The 23516-nt window shown below is 34.7% G+C and overlaps 1 protein-coding gene across 1 annotated transcript in view; it reads left to right on the plus strand.

Moving 5' to 3' along the window:
• The window catches only part of LOC149779444 (ceramide synthase 2-like), a 64094-nt gene that overhangs the window by 30544 nt on the left and 10034 nt on the right, over positions 1–23516 (plus strand). The window contains exons 2-6 of the mRNA XM_089940108.1: positions 9735–9864; positions 11198–11304; positions 20539–20596; positions 21787–21837; positions 23421–23513. Of these exons, the coding sequence (XP_089796234.1) occupies positions 9735–9864; positions 11198–11304; positions 20539–20596; positions 21787–21837; positions 23421–23513 (439 nt within the window). The remainder of the gene's footprint in view (positions 1–9734; positions 9865–11197; positions 11305–20538; positions 20597–21786; positions 21838–23420; positions 23514–23516) is intronic.

Below are 23516 nucleotides of genomic sequence, written 5' to 3' on the forward strand. Positions count from 1 at the left end.
TTCTTCGTTAAGAGTTACCAAATATCTCCAAACACGTATTCCCCATCAGTGTGTTTATTTTCGTGATTTGTTAAGGCCAGTACAATATATGCCCTGATATAGTTCTTCGTAAAAAAATGTGTTCATGCCTTATTCTCTTTCCTAAACCTAAATTTATCCATGCCTATATTAGAACTTCCGTTGTCAGATCTTCAGTTTTGGGGCTGCGTGATTGCATCTGCAGTATCCAATATTTCTTTTTAAGGCAATTTGAGAAAAAAGTTCATATGTTATTTGACTCGATGGTCAATATTTCGAGGGACCGGTACGAGGGTCCTACTGTGTTGAAATGGTTGGCGAGTTTTATATTAACCTCGTTTCTGGTGTGGCTTTTACGATTGTTCCATATTTTTCTAAAGTCAGCTTTCGGCAACATACTTTATGGCACAGGTAGTGTTTATCAGGACATAATGACGCTTTTACTGACACGCCCTAATGTTTAGTTGATAGTGTAAGTAACTCCTGTTGAAGAAAGCTATAGTCTATGGCATTTGTCTGTAGATTAGATAACGTTTTCTCACCGAAGCGACAGAGAAATCTAGATGATTTGCTAACATTACTTGGCTTATCACAGTCTTGTTATCGCAGTCAGGTCGTCTCATCCACGGTGTCCACGCGCAAGGAACTACTTGAAGAAAGAAGAAACCGTGCTTGTCTTCTGCTGTACCAGACAGAGGTGTTGTTATAAAACTGATAAAGTCAAACATCAACATCAACGACAATAGATATATAGCAAAAAGAACTTCACTCATAAAGTAACTTAAGGCCTCAATAAATTTGATTACACACCATACAAAACATTCTGAGAGAATCAGACACGCACATGAATCGAATTATTTGGTATAACTCATTAGTGAAAGCATATCATATATGCCTATCCCACAATTGAAAATGCCATCAGTGCTGATCACATGAATAAACTGTTTGAATCCTCGCTAATGGGTCCTAACACGCCATCAACACCTTATGGTTTTAAAATAAGTTGCACTTTGGGGAAAGGGGGGCGGGGATGAAGAACGCAGAAACATTAAGTGAGGTGATAGTTTGAGTTTCCTCTGATCCTTGCCACGCCATTTTTTATATTTGGACATTTATGTTTTGGTGTTAGGTCAAAGTCCATTGCCTATCGAAAAGTTGGAATTCGCCGACACTATTTGGTGTCGGAATGGGGTAGCCGCTTACTAGCCGGCCTAGCAAACTTGTACGACCTTTCATCAAGATATACCTCCATGAAATCGATAGGAATAAGATTTATTTTCTCAGAAACTGCGAGGATAGCATTCGTTATGTCTTTAATCCGCGGACAGACGAGACGAAAGTACATTGTTGCTGAAATTTGACCCGGATCTGGTCAGTGTGCATGCCTAGTCACCTGACTACACAACTCTAGCAACCTACATGTCAATGACATCAGAAGTCATATTGTCACGTGATATCAACAATAAACCAGGAAACGTTAATTTCCAAGAAAATAATGAATTCGAAATCTCATCATAGTGATTACACACTTGGTTACAGCTATGTACACAGTACCATTGGCTACATAGGACTTTTTCCAAATTGGATCTAATGAAAGTTAAAAGACATTAATTACTTATTGTTATTTTCATACGACATCCATCGATTAAATGTGATAATACAGCAATAATATTAAATATTTTAGTTTCTATTTTCTCATGTGTTGTACATGTGTACTTAGTGTCGGTAGGTTACCCCACTGCCCTTACTAACTTGTTGGTATTAATACACAGCGTCTACAGATAATAGCACATTGTTCCATACGCTCATGTTTCGGTACTTACATTACGTAACAATTATAACTGGCTTTTTCTAGTTTTTTTTTTTATGTAGAAGAGCGGCAGGTATAGGTACATTCGACTTAGATAATTATTCAGATTTTCAAGAGTGTAAGAGATTATGGCCGTTATATAAAATGAGAGGCGGCAATAATAGTACCCGATGAATAATATGTGTTGAATCAACTAACTATATTGCGAAAGTACAGAATTATTTTAATTTTATTGGACAAAATTGAGTGAGAAAAATCCTCTACGTCGGTATTTGTACCAAGACAAGAAAATTGTGGTCTTTTAGTTTTCGGTCATTTATAAATAACCGTAGACGGTTCTTTGAAGACCTCCATTTTATGCACATAGGAATACATACTGTATCAGTGTCCCCGGTCAAGCTGTGCTGTCTGGATCAGCTGGGTGGTATGTTGCTTAAAGAGGGATACGGTTGTTGGCAGAAATAGCTTTGTATCGGAGGAGGCTGTTTCGGCCAGTGATCTCATCTTTTCTGTGTGAGACCTAAAGTTATAATCTTATATGCTATTTTTAGGTCAGATCAGATGACGTGTGCACTTAGAAGCTGGCCGGCAACCTGATATTCTTGTGACTACTATTATATATAGACGTTTTGATGGAAATGAACTTTATTGATGGCAGACATGTGTCTGTGTGCGTGCATGACTGTGTGTGTCTTGTGCATGTTTGATTTATATTGTGTTCTTGATCTTTGTCCGCTATTGAGGCTAGAGCTGGGCCTACGTGACTCTTGTAATTTTTTGAAGATGTTTACTTGAATTTGAGTTCAAGACTTGAACCATGTTTACGAACTTTGAAGGTTCTTTGAAATGACCCACATCCTGGTCATTTTGTTTTCTCATAGGTCAGGTGACAGTCTGTGTATAAAGAACTAGATAACAAGTATTCACTCCTGTTTTGATATCATTCTGTGGAAATCACTTTTAGTTGTGTTCATGTATAGTTTGTGACGAATCATTTGTCTAATTTTTTCATTGGAATTACAAAGTGCTTATTGACTTTTTGGACTCAGACATTGCTTTGAGATTATAGAGGACAAATTCAGATAATTCTAGATTATATCATTGTGATACACCAAGACCAGTGGTATGTGAACGCATTTAAGACTTGGTGAATGAGCATTCTGAATGTTCTATACTTTTGGACTTGTGATAGAACATGTTGGATTATTTTGGATTTAATTCAAAATACTGTAAGTTCCTATTAAATTTTCATATTGTATTCCAGGGGAAAAATTATTTGTTAAATTTGACTGAAATTGTTGGTGTTGCTTCTTTCTGTTATAGGGTTTAAGACCAAGGATTCATAACAGTTGTATATGTCTCTTTTGATGTGGACAGCCGCTCGTTGACAATGTAATTTGAATAATAGTCTGCAATTAAAAGTAATATACACAGATTACTATAAGAATAATTTATCATATTTAAAATAATTAGTTTAAGTCGGTTGTTTAGCAAGCAGGAAAAAGTGCATATCGGAGGTATTATAGTATAGACCGTGTTTCGGGATTAAAAAGCCCTTATGGAACGTCCTTTTTCTTAAACTGTTAGTATCAGACCTTGATCTGGCATTGAATGATTTTGAATATTTTTAGCTGGATATTGCGGCCATTTTTTCTGGTGAGACCTTTAAAGTTAGGCACTATGTTGTGCATCGTCTTCAAAGACTGATGTCTGGAGATGTTGATCTCATTTTAAAGTGTGTTGAAGCAAAGATTATTAAAATACATCAAACTGAATGTAATAGAATGTTTTCTTTTTATATAAGAAGGATTTCTTTCTTTGGTTTTAAGTCTTTTCTTATACCATATGAAGTTGAGTTTCTTGAACCACTCGGGATGGGGAGGGGGGGGTATGTGAGGGGGAGCTAAATATACATATTTTCCTTATCATGTATGCAGCGGAAATGCCCCAGAGAGAATCGGAGTGGAAAATCCGGATAAACTGTGGTTATTTGATATCTTTATTAAATCTCTTCCCGTTCAATCGATGAGCGCAAGACAATAAGTGGTTGTGTAGTATTAGGGTAAGTATATAGTTATACCGCATCAGTCGTTCTTTTATAGATGTTATACAGTTTACAAGTTCATATTGTGGGTACAGTTTCAAGGGTTTCGCAAAGATGTAACTATATTTTTTAATTGTTTTGCTTTTACATTTTTAATGAAGTTGTGTGATGTTTCTGTTCCTTGCGGATTTAAAATAAAGAGCTTCGGTTGTGTTACTCGACCATTCCAATATTTATTCGTACGTATGTTCACTTGTACTTCTGTTATACACCGTCGAAACAGAGTTCAATTTACTGAGATAATATGTTCATAAATTTTTACTATTGGTCGTCTAACTTTTACCTGTTCTCTGAGAGCGGGTTTAGGGCACAGGTGTTGAGGCGAGCTTAATATTTAAAAAAAGACAACCTGTAATAACCTGAAGGAACAAGAAAATCATACCTAGTGAAAAATTACCTCAGATTATATCCCCATGACCAGTTCTGGCATAGGACCCTGTCTGTCTCTTTTATAGCATGATAGACAGAGTCATGTGTCTGAATGTGTCATGGGCGTAATCTGAGGTAATTTTGTCACTCGGTATGTTTTTTTTTTTTCCTTCGTGTGCCTTTTATCAACATTAAGATCGCGTCGAGCACCTTTGGTGTAGGGCAATGGAATGTTACTAGCGGTATGGGTTGGGTAAATACATACATTTGTTTCTTTGTTTGGTGTTTAGCGGCACATCAACACTGGTTATATCATATGGATGTTATAGGAATAAAGTGCCTTGCTCGGGGACACGCCACACTGGCTAAAACCGGCCTTGTCTAGACAGAATTTGAACCTGCTCTCTTATATTCGCATTTTCTGCACGATTACCACTGAGTCACCGCGGATGTCAATGTAATTTCAAGATCTTCAGGATGCATGAATAGAGTAACGGTAACAAGTTCGTTATGAACCTCTGTGGTTCATGGTTCGATATTGTTCTTTGCTTTCCTCCACCTCAAAGTCCATCTCACGTCAAACTCCGAATCGTCGATGATACTTTGTGTGGTACAGGGTTCGATATTGTTCTTTGCTTTCCTCCACCTCAAAGACCATCTCACGTCAAACTCCGAATCGTCGATGATACTTTTTTCAGCCCTATTAACTTTTTGTACATTAAATGTGAAATAAATAGCTTTTCCACTGAAAGTTAAGCTCTTCTATTCGCAACCAAGCGTTCACTAGAATGAATAATTTCATCACATGTATGACTACACGTGGGCATATTTGGTATTGCAACTTGACAACTTCAGGAGTTTTGAACGAACTCCATTTTATCAGAACGTTTTTCGTCTCTCCTGAAGAGTTTCGATACACAAATTTCAGCTTTACTTGCCGTTCGTGAATTAGATACATAACAGATAATCCTTACATGCCTCATGGATCAGTTATCTATATTCGTGAAATGAAAATATTCCCTCATCCAAGGGAGATTAGTTTATATATTTATTGTGTCGCCCTCATAAAATAAAGACTTTATTATTATTATTATTATTATTATTATAAATTAAACACCATTCTTGGTTAAATTTGTTAGGTTATCAATAAATTTCAAGGAAACCAAATATACTGCGTGAACATTTTGTAAAGTATGCTATTTCGTCACTGTGTTCTGGATACGATATTCTCCTTTTGACGTGTTGTGACGCCCTGAGCACGATAGCCTCCTATTGGCGTGTTGTGACGCCCTGGGCACGATAGCCTCCTGTTGACATGTTGTGACGCCCTGGACAAGATAACCTCATGTTGACGTGTGACCCATCAGATACCAAAAGCTCGTTTTATTTAATGAGCACTGTTTGGACAATTGTTTTTTTTTTTTTTTATTATATTACTCTCTGCATCAGCGAAACCATCACTGTAAACTCAGAATTGTCATTGCAACCGAGTTATGTCAAAAGCATTTGTTACTTAGGGGACTGAAGACTGCGTCCGTTTTGTTTTCTGATTCATTGAATGTGATCGAGACATGAATGAACTATGGGTAAATATATCAATCCCGTAACAACGCAGGTATTATTTGTACGTGTGCCTGATAATATAATTAGGACACGTGTTGAATAACACAGGATGATGTCGTACCAGCCAAATCAATTTATAGTATGACTGCATCTTTTTCGACTCTTTTTCCCATATTAAAAATCACTCCAAAATATAATCCCGAAATTACGTTTTGACATTCTGCAACACTATCTCATTTTAACGTTAAACACGCAATTTGTCCGTTAGTGAGACAGATTTATAATGGATTGGTCAAGTTCCACATTGTCAAGGCACAGTTTTCCTGTAATGGTACATGTTTGTTCTTCTGGTTGGGTATCTCTTCGGCCTTAATGAGTTTAGAGTTTCCTGAGTCTTGGTTCAGTTGAAAATGTTTGAAATGTGCAGCAACATTTTATCACAGCCTCCTGCCTATATACGAACACCGGCAATGGCTTTATGGCTAGTTCGAGCTTCGATGTCGTAACTTTACCACTGGAAACTTAGTTCATCTTCATTGTATGCTCATTATAACTATTTCTTAAATCAGTCCCTTCAACAAGATACACAGCTTGAAATGATATAAATGTCATCGTCTTTCTCGTCCTATCCATCGAAAACGGCCAAATTTTTAGATAAAGCTAGATCACCATCTTATCAGAAAAAAAAAACATCTGCGATGGCCATATGATATGTACTATTTTTTTTAAAAAAAAAAGAGTTTGGTTTCCAATAATTTTAATCACGTGAGTAATTTACATTTATCGGATTATTTCAACTCGTTTAGGTGATGCAGCAGTTTCGCGCTAGGGGCAAGAGACGCAACAGGGAGATACCTGTGACAAGCAGAGAAACGAAAACTTAGGCTGTGTCTGTTTTCAGTTTTGTTTTACGTCCAGCTAAAATGTTAAAAGGTACCAGAAATTATATATAGAGCACACTTTATGGACACCGCTCCAGTGGCTTAGTGGTTAGAACGTCCGCCTCGGATGCCGGAATGGGGATGTGGGTTCGATCCCCGGCCGTCATACCAAAGACTTATAAAAAAATGGTACTAACATCTGCCTTGCTTGGCGCTCGTCATTAAGAGGTTAGTGTTAGGACTGGTCGGCCTGGTGTCAGGATAATGCGACTGGTTGGGACATGATGCTACATGTCTGCGGCATGATGCTCCAATGTTAGACATCACTATAAACTGCCACACTTCAGACATCGTAGCGATATGACTGAGAAATTGTTAAATCTACGTTAGAAATCCAAATTACACACACACACACACACACACACACTCTCTCTCTCTCTCTGTAAACTGATTCTTCTCTTCTTTACCAACATTTTTCTTATTCCGGAAAACCACATTCTCTGATGGGTTGAATATATTTTGTGTGGAATTTTGTAAACGAGACTCATCTCTACTCATTTTTTTATCACTGACCTTAGAAGATTTCTGCATGAAGCAAGAGGTAATACAGTCTTTCGGATTCATTGTTGCCCTCTTAAAGTTGACCACCCCCACCCCCAGGACACTTGACGTAGTAACATTGCATAGGGCGCTCGCGATGCTCGTGCATTCTAACAATTTAGAGGTCTGACCGTACGCGAGATGATCGATCGCTCCGCCCACCAAATCACGTGACATGACCACCAGATAAGCTCCAACAAACATGCAGTTATTGTTGTGGGGTTTAACGCCATTTTTCAGCACACGATAGGCAATACGTGGCGGCCAGTATTAATGGTGGAGGAAGAACCCGAGAAAACCCCAGAGAGAACCACCAACCCACGAGAAGCTACTGGCAAGCTTTCTCACATACCCACATTAGCCGAATCCGAGACTCGAACCCACGCAGACAAAGGTGAGATGGCAGTGATCCGTAACGGAGAGAGCTTTACACCACTCGGCCACCCCAAACATGCAGTATTTGGCAAAGAAATACATTTCAGTTTAAGTGATAAGTTGATTTGTATTATTCTTAAAAATGTAAAATTACAAAGTTGTATAAATTATACTGCAGTAGACCATATTCATATTTGTAGTTCTGTTTCGTATTGTAATAAACCAAGTGTTTTATTTCAGTAAATAAAAAACAATTTTAACGCTGCTCTAGAACGTATTCATGTAAAAAGAAATTCGCTCCAAAAGATGCTAATGTATTTAATATATAATTTTATCCTTATTAATTTTATCTGGCTTATGTTTATGTTGCCTTGGAAGTTAATGAATTAAAAATTAATGACAAAATCATATATAATTACTGTTCAGAAGTATACTGTTGTACATAATTTGAAAGTTCTACTGTGTTCTTCAGATGGAATTTTGATCGATGATATGTGTTGATGGAAACATGTAAATGCATGCTTAACATATCGGACGAAAATTAGCTGAAACCGTTGTTTTTGTATTTCTTTATTATTACATTTTTTTTTATATCACCAACCCTCCTTGAGCCCAATGAGAAAGTAAAGAGTCACTCAAGTGTCTGAAAGATCGAGACGATAAATCATTATTTGTCTGACAAGCCAACATTAAAGTGTACATTTTCAAACTTTCAAATAATGCAGTATGTGATTCAGTGCTTCCTACACAAGAAAAATAAGATACATCAAAGACCGAAATTTAGGGAGTTATCCACCCATATTCTATAAACGTTTACTTTTACATGCATTTTTCAATTTCAGTTTCTTTTCCCTTCTTTAACCATCAATGGGACATGCCGTTCTACATACTTTTATGCAAACAAACATGTAATTGTCATCATTTGTTTCCATATTCAACTGGTCGTACACGTGACCACACAAAAAGAAAAAGCCTCTATCCATCTAGGTTTTTTCTATATTTTGGGAAAAGAATAAATCTAATTCCTCCATTCAGACGATCTGGATATCAACTGTCAGAATTACAAGGATCACATTGACCTCCTTTCACTCTTACCGATCGAGAAACCAATAAATCATTGCAAAATTTGTAAATACTTATCATAATCATAGAACAGCGTGTCTTCTGCTTTACATAGATTTTTTTTTTAAAATCAGAGTGAGTTGGGTTGTCAAAATATAGGATATTAAGGTCTCTATGTGCCCAGAAATTAAACGGTTTTCACATAATTTCAATCCAAGCTAGTGTATCTTCACCAAGCATCATGGATAATTTGTCCTTCTGGAAAGATGTGTATGAATTTTGACAACCATTGGTCAAATCTCAAATTCAGTAAAAGAAACTTTGTACAGTTTTACTTGAAATCTACAGAGCATTCCTTTACCAAACTTCATCACATGGGTTGATGTAAAAGTAATGGATGAATCATGCCAAGAATAAGGCCAATATGACTTAAAACAAGACATGCTGAGTGTATTATGTACTGGTTGCATTGTGTATTAAAACGTTATTTTTATTAGCATGCATGAAAGAGAGGCAGATTCGTCAAGTGGTAACATTTGAGATAAAAGTTAGCTATGGTCCCAGGTGATGTGCAGGGCCGTAGAAAGCGATCACTGGCCCATTGGCAAGAAACACTCGGGCCTCTCCTAGTTTGTTAAAAAAAATTTTTATAAAATTAAAAAGTGTTGCTTGGTCTGGGCCCCCTTACAGGCCCAGACCCCGGGGATATATCCCCGGTTGTCCTCACCCCCTCTTGTCGGATCTGGTGATGTGGCTGTAGCCAATATAATCAAAATCAAATTGTAACTCTGTTTAAAGGTAGACATGAAACAGTGCACCAGATATAAATGTTTGTTTTCATTTTTAACCTCAGTCTGAAAAGCGAATGAATAATGCTGGACTTTGCAAAGATGCTGCATCTCTTTTAAAAATTATCTATCTTGAGGTAATTTGTCTTCTTCACTTTTGTCAGGTATATAGTCATTCCCACTGCTCTGCGTCTCGGAGTCAGGCAGCAGAAACGAATTAGACAACCAGCGGTGAATCCGGTCCTGGAGAACATATTTAAGACAAACAAAAAGCCGGATCACCAAATGATTGAGGTAAAAACAGAAAATTAGATAATTGAAGATTACAAAATACTTTTGGATTATATTACTTTTTTAATAGCATAACAATACCTCCAAGGCTGTCTCATGCTGTGGCAAGTCTGGTAAAGTACTTTGCTTCAGGAAACACCACCATAGCCAAACCAATCTTATCCGTATGCTTTGGGAAATCCAGAGCCTTGACCACTGAGCCTCAACGACTTCTGTTGCACAATGGTGCATTTAGGACTGCTTTTCATACAGACAATACTTTAAAAACTTGTTTAAATTGCCAAGGTTGCAGGATTGATGGTACTCTGATCAGGTCACAAATTGATTGTGCTAACTAAAACAGGAGGATGCCTGTCCAAACTTACACTTTCTTTAATAAAAATCTTGAAACTGGAAAATTCTGTACATAAATCTGTAGTAGGGACTTTTATATGATTTAACTGTTTTCCAATTTTCTAGTCTGGTACATAGTCATGTTGAATAGAATCCACATCTTCCAAAACAATACAAACAGAATCTTTACAGCACACTCACCCCATGGCTTTATGGACATTAAACATTTGGTTTAACAGGTCTAGCTCTATGGTCTATGTAAGTGAGAACAGGCATTTGTGTTTATGCAAATTAATTTAATGATTATTTACAGGACTTACAATTAGTTTTAGATTTTGAAAATGCTGATGATATTAGAGACAAGATATTAGATTAAGTTTCTCTAATTAGCAAGAGTATCTCATATATAGATTTTAAAGAAATAGATATTTTATACTTGAACTCTGATAATCCTTGCCAACCTTTACACTTGAACTACATTTATATAACATTTGTATTTTGAGGGAGAGGTTGAAAGTGAGTGTGAGTCTAATCAGATATGTAGCAATCATATATATGTTTTTATATCAACTTCTAGACAACTCATTAGTGAGATATCAAATGTTTAGTTAAATGTAGGAAACACAGATCTATGTACCAGAAACAATTCAAGCCAGTTACAGAAATACGATATCAGGATGTCTCCTGTGAAGTCCGAGCGGCTGATATATATACCAGAGGCAGCACTGGTTAGGGGAGCTTTTGAATCTGAATTAAAGAAATATGTAACTTAGATGTTTGTTTGTTGGCTCTACCAGCTAATTCCCCAATGTAGCTGCCACCTACCCCCCAAGTTAGCTACAACAAATCTATCAGAAATTTCAAAGATAAAATGTTGTTCTACATTTAATAGTTTTCTATATGTCAGCTTTGAAGAATTCCATGGTGTTATCGATATTTGCTTTTTTATTATTATTATTATTATTATTATTATTATTTATTTACATTTCATTCTTTATTTTAGGCCCTTTCTAAACAAACAGATCTTTCTGTAAGGAAGATACAGCTATGGTTCAGACTGCGCCGCCTTCAAGATGCACCCAGTATTATGAAGAAATTTAGAGAAGTTAGGTAAGAATGCTCATGAACGTTATTATTACTTTTTAGTATATATTTTCCCACCATTAGCCAGTGCGGCTCTGGGTGGCCAAGTGGTCTAAGGTGGATTGCCTTTACAGACCACTGACACCTTACCCCAGTCCACATGGATTCGAGTCTTGGATCAACCAACATGGTATATGAGAAAGCATGCTTGTAACATCTGGTGGGTCCATGGTTCTTCCTGGGTTCTTCTGGCAAAACATCAGGCCACCATGTATGGCTTATCTTGTGCTGAAAAAATGCATTAAACCCCACAAAACCAAACCAGTCACTCGTAGCCCATTATTCACACATTGTTTGTCCACAATCCATCCTGTAAATCACAAAATGTTGGATATAATGAGATTAAACCTAATGATGGTTACAATGTTTGAACATTCAAAAAAGAGGACACTCCAGAGAGTGGGTGTATCATTTATCTATGTCAATTTAAGGACCAAAAAGAAGGACTTGACAGGGAAAAAGAGGACTTAAGGCTTAAACTTAGTACCCTCATCTGTGTCCATAATTAACGTTGTGTTGCATCAAGTTAATTGGCCAAGCAAGAATTCAGGGTCACATATGAACGTTATATATTTATTCCTGTCCTTTATATAATTCTCGACCATTTTAGACTTTATAATCGCTAGTGACAGTATTGTGTATGAAAGTCACGAACCATTGTCAGTGTAATGGGTATAGTAACCTGATTTCATGGAAAACAATGAAAGAAGATCTAAACAGTATTTTAAAATTAGAATAAAAGAATGCAGACATGAATTTCAGGCATGTTCACACAACTATAGTTTGTAATGAGAAAATATATAGAAATCAGGTGCCCTATCTAAGTACTGGACTCCTTAGTAATGCTTACAGAAATTTTCCACTCCACTTTGGCTGTGGACTTATCAGCATCTAAATTGTAAAGATATAACATGCTCTGTTAATTTCCATCACAGGGCCTCATTTTACAGAAGTACATGCTGTTAATTTCCTGTCCAGGGCCCTGTTTTAGTGAAGCACTTATGCCTAAGATTTATATGTGTGGTATAGGAAAAATGTAACATACAGAATGCATTGTTACCAAATTTGGTTTGAGAAATTATTGCTATTTGTAACTTCTATATTTTTAAGTTAACATGCACACATCTTATTTGAGTAAAACATGAACAGTTTTCATATGTTAGTTAGTTGCTTAATTTGTTTTATTTGGTCAAGAGATCAGTAATAAAATATTTCTTTTTCTTTGTACACATCAACAGTATCTCTCTTTGTGCACATCATATAGTATCTCTCTTCATGCACATCAACCAGTATCTCTCTTCATGCACATCAACCAGTATCTCTCTTTGTGCACATCAACATTATCTCTCTTTAAGAACATCATATAGTATCTCTCTTTGTGCACATTAACAGTATCTCTCTTTGTGCACATAAACATTATCTCTCTTTGTGCACATCAACAGTATCTCTCTCTGTGCACATCAACCAGTATCTCTCTTTGTGCACATCAACCAGTATCTCTCTTTGTGAACATCAACCAGTATCTCTCTTTGTGCACATCAACCAGTATCTCTCTTTGTGCACATCAACATTATCTCTCTTTGTGCACATCAACAGTATCTCTCTCTGTGCACATCAACCAGTATCTCTTTTTGTGCACATCAACCAGTATCTCTCTTTGTGAACATCAACCAGTATCTCTCTTTGTGCACATCAACCAGTATCTCTCTTTGTGCACATCAACATTATCTCTCTTTGTGCACATCAACAGTATCTCTTTCTGTGCACATCAACCAGTATCTCTCTTTGTGCACATCAACCAGTATCTCTCTTTGTGAACATCAACCAGTATCTCTCTTTGTGCACATCAACCAGTATCTCTCTTTGTGCACATCAACATTATCTCTCTTTGTGCACATCAACAGTATCTCTCTCTGTGCACATCAACCAGTATCTCTCTTTGTGCACATCAACCAGTATCTCTCTTTGTGAACATCAACAGTATCTCTCTTTGTGCATATCAACAGCATCTCTCTTTCTGCACATCAACAGTATCTCTCTTCATGCACATCAACAGTATCTCTTTGTGCACATCAACAGTATCTCTCTTTGTGCACATCATATAGTATCTCTCTTTGTGAACATCAGCAGTATCTCTCTTTGTGCACATCAGCAGTATCTCTCTTTGTGCACATCAGATAGTATCGCTTTGCTCACATCAACATTATCTCTAACCAATTACCTAATTTATCAAGAGGATCTGTCACTGTCACATGTTCATCCTTGAATGACTACATTTTATTGTAAGTCATGTAAAACAGAAAAGCTGGATAGATAATAATGACGTAAAAAAAAATGTCTCTGTGTTCGTTAGTGCAAAGATACTCTTAGGAGAATTAGTCACTCAGCAAGTTATTATGTTATGAGGCTATCTGAAATACATTTTTTGATGCTGAAAGTTTTATTGATTTAATCTGATTGTTTGGAATAGTCACCTGTGTATCATACCCAAAATAACTATAAATTTTGTAAACAGCTATATTTTTATTATGTTAATTTCAAAGTTAATAGCTTGTTGAAAGTTAGGTAATTTGAGACCATTACCATGCAGTACATTATCATGTGCAAGTTTTGAATCAAGCCATACTCAGTGTTGGTCAGAGTTACTTGTGTTCCTGAGTTCTATTTGCTTTGATTTCATCAATGAAATACTTTGTGGCATCCTGCATCTTCAAACTGTTGCATTAGTCTTAAACTCTACGAGTAATCTGTATTTGGTAGACCTTCAGCAGTCACTAAGCCTTTTCATTATCAGTGAGCTGCAAAATTTGTCTTGATTATTTGTCATTTAACTTTTGAGCAGTTGATTTTGAAATAACTGTATCCTCCTAGAGGAAGATGTTTAAGGGTTCAAATTTTGGTTACTACTTTCTGTCACTTCAGAAATTTAAGTGTTATGTTAAACACAAAATTATGAGAAAGACCACATGGATGCAGCAGACAATGATCTGCCATTATCTGCAGTTTAAAATGGTATTCTAACCTTCTTTTGTACACTGCCAACTGTTTAGCTTCAGTACCAGTATTTTATGCAGAACTTGCCCCCAGATCATTACTTTCTTAATTTATCATTCCTAATGCCATATTGAATTCTATTTATCCTGACCAAGAAAGGTAACTCCCAATTCTTGTATATCATGACAATGCTATGGTAATTCAGCTTGAAAAGATCATCACTTTCCTAGGTTATATGATGTCTCACAAGCATTTTACCCAAGTTGTATTGACAACTGTTTTATTGACATCTCCTTTTGCCTTCATTTGAAATGACAGAAAGAAACTATTCTGAACAATCGAGATATTTTTGTTTAGGTTTAGATTTTCTATATACAAGATTTTTACTGATTTAGTGATGGTTGTGGTATTTTGTGATGCAGTGATATTAGATTGAGCTGTTTAATTTCTTGTGTTATCTTTTTGTCATTGTGTGGTGTTAAGTGTTTATCATATATTGCCCTTTATTGTGCTGAAAAAGAGCAGTTACCTTCAGAAACTGTAACCAGCATACACACTAATACTCTTTTTTTTTTCTTTAAAGTTTTACAGCATTTTCAGGGTACAGAGTGAAAGTGTAATTCTGGCTACTTAAATATTCAGTTGCCAAACATTGTCCTGTCTATTTTTATCTTTGAGCTGTTTTCACTGAACTCTGTAGTTTTCGCCTTTATTGTTCGATAGACATTTTACTATGCCTAATTATGTTTTCATTGACTCCATTAGGATGAAATAACTTGAACATAGTTTCTTTCTGTAAATGCTAAATCTTTAGCATTTGTTGCCTTTGAGCTACCATAGTTTATCTTTAACAACTCGTACATCATGTCTTGCATTCTTAAAAATTTGTTTAATAATGTAATCTTTTGTATCTGTTTTTGATTGTTCAATCCCAGCATGTAACTTATTGTCAAATTCAGTGAATGTGACATGTTTTTGATCTTATCATTAAAATCTTAAGTGTATAATCATTAGGTGTTTTCAATACTATTTAGTTTTTGCAGTCCATTTAGGTTTTTGCAGTCCATTTAGTTTTTGCAGTCCATTTAGGGGTTATATCCATGAAACAATTCTACATTTGTGGCTCCGATAAGGTGTAAGCATCGGAATGTATCATGTTCACATAAGTGACTTTTGTGCTAACATAATTCATTACCTTGATAATTTCTCAAGCACTTTGTTAGATTTTATTATTGATTTTTATGGCCATCAAATCATCTTTGTACAAAATTGATATCAGATGAACAGTTTCTTTAACAGCATCACATAAATAATATGATTATGTTTTAGATTTAAACTGATATTTATTCTTTTAACAGTTCTTTTTGTTTTTAATGCAATGTTTAAAGATAAAAACCCTCAACTGTCCCTATGATATACATATCCAATGATTCTGTACATGCAAAATATACTTTACAAACATACCATGAGACTCCATCATTTTTCCATCTTCATCTCTGATGCTGTTGTTAAACTGTTAATTGTACTCGTGTGTAATCTAGCAAGCATGAATAATTACCATTGTAAAGATTGTTGATGTTTTAGATCTGATTCAGGAAAATTTGTAAATGTTGGGTTTTAATAACCCACAAACTGATTCAGTACAGTTTGATGTCTCTTGAATCCTAACATTTTAACATTGTAGTTGGTATAATACACAGTGTACTTGTTAATTTTTCTGGTTGTCTTTCAAATATTCAACATCATAGCTTTCTCTGATGCCGCCATGTGCAGTTATAACCTCTTTGACTTTTTCATATACATCAGGAATTAAAACAGTCGTTGTTTCATATTCGCCAGGATGTTGTGTTTGAGTTAATTCAGTATAGCATGATATCCATCAGCAAAGTTGTCTGTCTGTGTAATGATATTCTCTTATATAGATTGTTATTTAGCTATCTTGACTGTTATCTTGCTTTGCAAAGTCTGCATCATTTATTTATCTCTTGATAAATAAGGCATTTATTTTATGTTTGCTTATGTGAAATATTTCTATAGGAAAACAAATAGATATTCCAAAACTTAAACAGCCATTATTTTAATTCTTTATGTTCAACTTGTATCATTCTTTGCTTTGGCTTCAGTGAGGTATGCTTGTGTTGTTCATCGAGTTCTTTGCACCTACTTGGATGAAATTTTTATTGTTTGTTAAATGCTACATTTTACAAAACCTAAAGGTGTTAGTGAAATAACATTCATATTGATCATTCAGTCCATCATTTATCTGGTTTTAAATAACAAAGAAAATGTTTTCACTGGTCTGATTCTAAATATTTCATCAGTACATTTTTAAAGGTATTTTTCAAACATTTTCCTGCATTTCAAAATTCTTACTGTTTCACCTATTTTGAACATACACCTTCCATATCTGTTATCAACTAATGGAATATATTGATCCAGACATTTGACAGGTTTATTTTTTTTCTTACTTGATTCAGCCAAAGGCATGTGTACTGATCTGAGTTATATCTATCAATTATCTTTGGTAAAACATCACCCTGTTTTCTGATAACTATTGCAATATTGGGTGATGAATGCACAGTTTGTATAAATTTGAAAGACCTCTATTGTAAAATTTGGTCAGATTATGTTTTAAAGTTTTTAGAAGAATTCATTTCAAGATCTTTTTGTTTTAAGTAACAATTGTAATAATAGCTGGTAGATTGTTATCATTTGTTCAAAATGGACGAATCTTCATGCCAGGATGCTTCCCTTCCAATTTGGACAGATTCTACTGGGTTGTTTTTGAGTAGTCATTTCAAGGGTTTTATCTTTATTTTTTGTGACGGAAGTTATATTTGAAAGCAAATCGATTATATTTGGAAAAAGCTCACACAACTTCATGCCTGGTTGTATTCCTTTGCATTTTCTGCATATTTGTTAACTGGTTTTTGCAAGGTCATTTGAAGGTCTTTCTAATTTTATCTGAAGTGGTGGCCATAGTTAATGGCAGATTAGGATCATTTGTATAAACAGGAAAGACCTTCATGTCAGGATGCTTTCTAAAATTCTGTTAAGGATTCTTTTTGTTGGCTTTTTGATTTTTTAGAAGAATTCATTTAAAGGTCATTTTTCTGAATTTAGTAATGAGATTCATATTAGATAACAAATTGGCATCAGTAAAAAAAATCAGAAGGGCATTGATGCCAGAATTCTATGTAAAATTTTGTGAAAATTGGTCTGGCATCTTTTGAGGAGGATGTTATAAATAGTGAATGTAAAAGGGTGACTCATGATGGAAGACAGATGAAGGTCCATAACATAAGCTCACTTGCACTTATGGCTTGGTGAGCTAAATATATGTATATCTACCAGTGCTCATCTAAGATGTACACTTAGGCATCAGCAGGGAAAATTATTATATCAGCCAAAATATGGTTAAGGTGGTACTGAACTTTATAGAAGTAAATATAGTAACAATAAATAGGACATCTTAATCTGATATGTATGCTTAGGCGTCAGTAGGGAAACTTGTTATCTCAGCCATAATATGGTTATGGTGGCACAATAAATAGGACATCTTAGCATAAATGACAGTGAAAAGTCTGTCAGAATTGGTCTAGAACTTCACAACATATTTAAGTTTAACTCATTAACCCCAGGAGGTTTTTGTCGTTTTCGCCTGATATTCAAGTAGGAAACACATTTTGTGGGCTATATCTGAATACATCCTAATACATCAACTTCCATGTGATTTTCCATTAACCTTATTCCTAGTTGTGTTAGAAACATTGTTTTTCATTGGCTTTTTTGCTCGCGCATGAGCGGAAGAGTAATAGTTGGAGTTCTTTTTTTTTGGTTGCTTAACGGACCCATCATTTTCATATCGAGACCACTCTTTATTCCAAATGCCCATCTTATCCTACTTTTTGCAAAGGTTCATCTGTCTGTGTGCAGTTCAGCCTGGTCTGCCTTAGATCTGAGACCAAAAAGTCTAAAATCCAGACACAAAATCAGATTATGACCACGGGCGAATTTTAGGTGGAAAAAAATTAGGTCCTCTGTATTTTGTAGTGCAACTAGAACTTCCAGTTTATTTGGTATATTTGTAGAGCTTCTTCTGTCTACCTTTCTATAATACCACCCACTTTAGTGTATCTTACATGACCTTGATGCTACAGAGCTTGGCAGTAGGCTGCTACCTCCTGCCATGTTAACACTGTGCCAGGGGTTAATGAGTTAAAACATTCCATGTGAGATAACTTTGGCCACTCTCAGTTTATATTCATGAGTTCTGGTCTTGTGATGGAAAAGATAACAGATTTTGTTTGAAGAAAAAAAATTTGATTTTTTTAAAATGCTGAATGACATGGAAGATGATACTACACATATTGATAGTTATTTGACAATTTTAGCAGCAATTAAAATTTAAATTTTGGCTTTTTGGCAGACCTTCTGGTAGTACATTAGAGATGTTAAATGTAGTACATGTACTTAGAATGTGAGTAATCATGGAATTGATGTCCCTTATGACCAAACAGCCTTGTGTAACAAAGTAAGAATATATTGAAACTGGAATTTGTATCATTTAATTTGCCAGAAACCTTACCTGTTTTAAAAGCTAAATGTAAATTCCATTTTGTCAGTAATATAAATAATATTTATTCCTTCTCATTTGCAAATTTATTTATCAGAAAACTAATGTTAATCTAAATATGTTTTTAGTTAAAAAAACAGAAAAATAAGAACTCTTACTGAAAATTTTACTTTAAATTGGTACATGTATTCCTCATCCGTGAAGTCATCAGAATCAGAATAATGCAATAAGGTTGTGATAGATTGCCTCCCCTGCAATGTCTTTTAACAGTTCATAAGTTGAAAACTCAGATTTTAATTGCATTGTCATCTTTGTTTATATTAAGATACCCAGTTTATATTAAAATACCAGGTTTATTTTAATATACCAGGTTTATATTAAGATACCCAATTTTAATTTAAGATACCCTGTTTATATTAAAATACCAGGTTTATTTTAATATACCCTGTTTATATTAAGATACCCAATTTTATATTAAGATACACTGTTTATATTAAGATAACCTGTTTATATCAAGATAACCTGTTTATATCAAGATACATGTACCCTGTTTTTATTTCCATATAACTTGAGGCATAAAAGTTCTTTCGCCCTTTTCAGGTGTAATATGTTTCATTTTTATCTTCAGCTCTTTTCAATAATATATGCATTGTTGGCTTCAATTAAGGTGTAATATGTTTCATTTTTATCTTCAACTCTTTTCAATAATATATGCATTGTTGGCTTCAATTAAGGTGTAATATGTTTCATTTTTATCTTCAACTCTTTTCAATAATATATGCATTGTTGGCTTCAATTAAGGTGTAATATGTTTCATTTTTATCTTCAACTCTTTTCAATAATATATGCATTGTTGGCTTCAATTAAGGCTTAATAGACATGGATGAAGTTTCAGTTGCATTGTTGATAAAGTTTCTCTGTTTTGAAGAAAAGAAGAAAAAGATTTATGCATATGGAAGTAATTACAACATATAGAATTTAATACTGTTCATTTTACAATGTGAAATAGAGGTGATTAACATACCTATCCTGTGTAATAACACTTTGCTGCTTTCTCCACATATTTCCATTAACACAACATACTTGTATGTACAGTGTAATGTTTATCTGCATTTATTTAACTATGATCATTATTGATTTGTTGGGATATTAAAAATTTAAATTTTTCAGTTGTATATTTGTTCCACTATAACAGTCAATGCATAGAATGAGACAGAAAATGGTACCCACATTCATAAAAGCAAGGAAACAATGTAGCAATTAAAACCAGAAGAAAGGACATGATAGATTTTTAAAAAATGACCATTGACACTAATCAATGCAACAAAACTCAAGAAAACCAGTATAAAATAAGAGGAGTCCCTATTTGTTGCAACCGGAGTATTCATCTGTTTTCATAAGAGATACAATATGTATCCATCTGTCTTCACAGGAAAGAGATACAGTATGTACCAAACTTTCTAACTTTTTTGACTGAAAACAAATATTATTATCTTGCAAATCATAGTGAGCTTGTAAATCAGTCAAGAAGAGAAATTGTTCATTCAAATGAGAGAGGGAGAGAGAGAGCAGTTTATGTGTATATTTAACATTCTGTAAACTCTGACTAACAATTCTCTTTTACTTTTCAGTTGGCATTTTCTGTTCTACTTAACGATGTTTATTTATGGAATGGTTATTTTGTGGAATGTGAGTATTCTTTAGAATTCCTCACCTGCTGCTCCTCCTTTTCTTCAACTACTGCTCTTTACTGTGTGTACTTTTCTTGTCGCTTTGATGATATATTGATTCTCAAGTTCTGTTTCTCTTCACACCAGTCAGCATCATCACTAGTCATTGCCTATAATGACCATGACGTTTCATAGGTTACACTCCCACCCCATGCTTTACTAAAGGGAATCTTCATTTGGTCCTGTCATTCAGTACATTCGGGTGAGCTTGTTAACGTAATTGCCCCCAATCTGCTCTTCACAGACAGATGAAATTGTTAGGCATATTTGTATTCGTATATTGATGAAATTGATGAGACTTTCAGACCATTAAAATCATCTACCTTTTTTTTAGAGCACATTTGTGCAATTTTTTTAGTTTTTGTTTGATGTAGCACTTGAGGCAGACAAATTAAATTTTGCCATGCTAGCTTGTATGTTTGTGTACATGACCTAATTCTATTATCATGTTATAATGGCAATTTTTAAAGATTTTTTTTGGCATTGACATTTAGGTTTGCATGGAGATATACCTGTTCTACAAACACAGATCTAGTTCTAATTGCAAGTATTCATGATGGCAGAGGTTTAGCAGCTAAATATTACTTACAGACCGTATCTGAACAAAAGTGCTATTATAGCCACACACTCACATGCATGCACAGACTCAAACACACATACATACATGTGCATGTGTGTGCACACACACACACACATGCATGTGCACACATACACAAACACTCACACTAACACACACATACTCACATAAAAACATACACAAACACATGCGCATGTGTGTGAGATGTGCATTGGCTAAGTGGTTAGTGTGCTGGACTCATGAACAAAAGGGTGCAGGTTCAAATCCTACTGTTGGATCAGTCTGGGTTGGACAAGGCATATTACTCCCAGTGCCTAGGCACTAAATAACTACTTGTGTTGATATGCCATCACACATCAAGTTGACAACAATGAGATAGATAGATAGATAGACAGACAGACAGACAGACATTGTTATCACTAACTAGAAAGATTAAAAGAATATTCCTTATTTAATTTTTTTCAGTACAAAAGTTTCCTGAAAAAACTTAGGAGAAATAGTTAAATGATTTATCAAGAGATAAAATGCATGCCTCAGCAGTGTGTCTAAAATGAATTCTCTTTATTTTTCAGAAACCTTGGTTTTCCCAAACAAAGTACTGCTGGATAAACTGGCCTCGACAGGTAGGAGAAACTTTCTAATACAGATTTACTGGTTTTTATTTATGCCTCAACACAAAATACTTGGTGTTCATGTGTCTTTCTTTTTTAGAGAAAATGAGAAAATTTCAGAAAATTACTTTCTAGAATTGTCAGCATTTGTAGAGGTGTAGGGCTTTTGCAGTATTTGAGGTGTTCTGCTGTTGATGATAGGCATGCTCTTCTGCAAGTCTTATAGTCTTCAAAAACTTCAAAGTATATGACAATTGTTTCTTGGCCAACTGTGGCTTAATGCAATAAACTGTGTTCTTTCAATGAGAATTTACTTAGCATCATGTATCCATTCATCAGTGGATATTTTCTGGTCTTTGTGAGTTATACATGACTGTCATTCCATGTGTTTGTTATTTAGTTTGTGTTTTGTTTTGTATTATGGTTATAATACCATTTTTCAGCACATGATAGGCTATACATGACAACCAATATATTTGGTGGAGAAAGAACCCTGGAAGACCCCAGGAAGATCCACTGACCAGCAGGAAGCTACTGGCATTCTTTTTTTAGCTACCCACAATGTCTGAGACTTGAATCCACGTGGACAGAGGTGAGGTGTGAGTGATCTGTAAAGGCAAGCGTCTTAGACCACTTGACCACCCAGAGTTTCTTATAGTAGAAAAAAACTAATAATGAAAGATGAAAAGGAATGCTTCCTTTTGAATTGGGCCTCGCTTGTACAAGTGCAGTGTTCATCCCATATAAGGAAATATTTATGGCTGCCAAGACATAGTTATGACAAGCCATTTTGGAGTAGTCATTTAATACATATAGCTTTAATTTGAGATACATGTATGTTTAAATTCGACATATCTCTATTTAAAATAGAGATGTCAATTTCATTACATATATATCTATATAATAAAGATATCTGTATTTTAAAAGAGATATTTTTTTAACAGATATCTATTAAAAATAGGATTTTTGTTTATTGTTAAAACAGGGATATTCTGATTTCAGATATCTTTATTTTGAACAGAGGTATCTCTGTTTTGTCGTTACTTAGATATATCTATTTGAAATAGATTTATTGCAGTTTGAGGTAAGATATCTCTGTGATAAATAAGGATATCTGCATTTCGAATTGAAGTATAAAGATATCTCCATTGTTTTGGAAAAGAGATGTCTAGTTTAAATAGAGCTATCTCAGTTAAAATGCAGAGATCTTTAATATAAATGTGTGTGTGTGTGTATATATATATATATATATATATATATATATATATTAAATAGAGATGTTGCCAATAATCCATTCACTTGAAATAAAGATATCTCTTATCTTAAACTGATGTTTATTTATTTTTGAAATAGAGATCTCTAAAATTTTGATCGAGAGATCTTTATCTTCATCCAATTCTAAATATAGAGATACCTCTGTTTAAGACAAAATTGAGACATCTCTTCATGGAAATCACTGAAACGATATTTGTATTACATGTACATGGGATTAACCCAAATGGCTTGCCATGCATATTTACATGTACATACATTGTTTAAGATAAAAGTCTTAGTCTAAACTAAATTTTTATTGTATTGTTTGATATATTTTACAGCATGTGACATCCGATTTGTACTGGTATTATATGATTGAACTTGGTTTTTACTGGGCTCTAGTATTTTCATTGCTGACGGATCACAAGAGAAAGGTA

Source organism: Sinohyriopsis cumingii, chromosome 17 (assembly GCF_028554795.1).
Source record: "Sinohyriopsis cumingii isolate HCF-2022 chromosome 17, ASM2855479v2, whole genome shotgun sequence".
NCBI lineage: Eukaryota > Metazoa > Mollusca > Bivalvia > Unionida > Unionidae > Sinohyriopsis > Sinohyriopsis cumingii.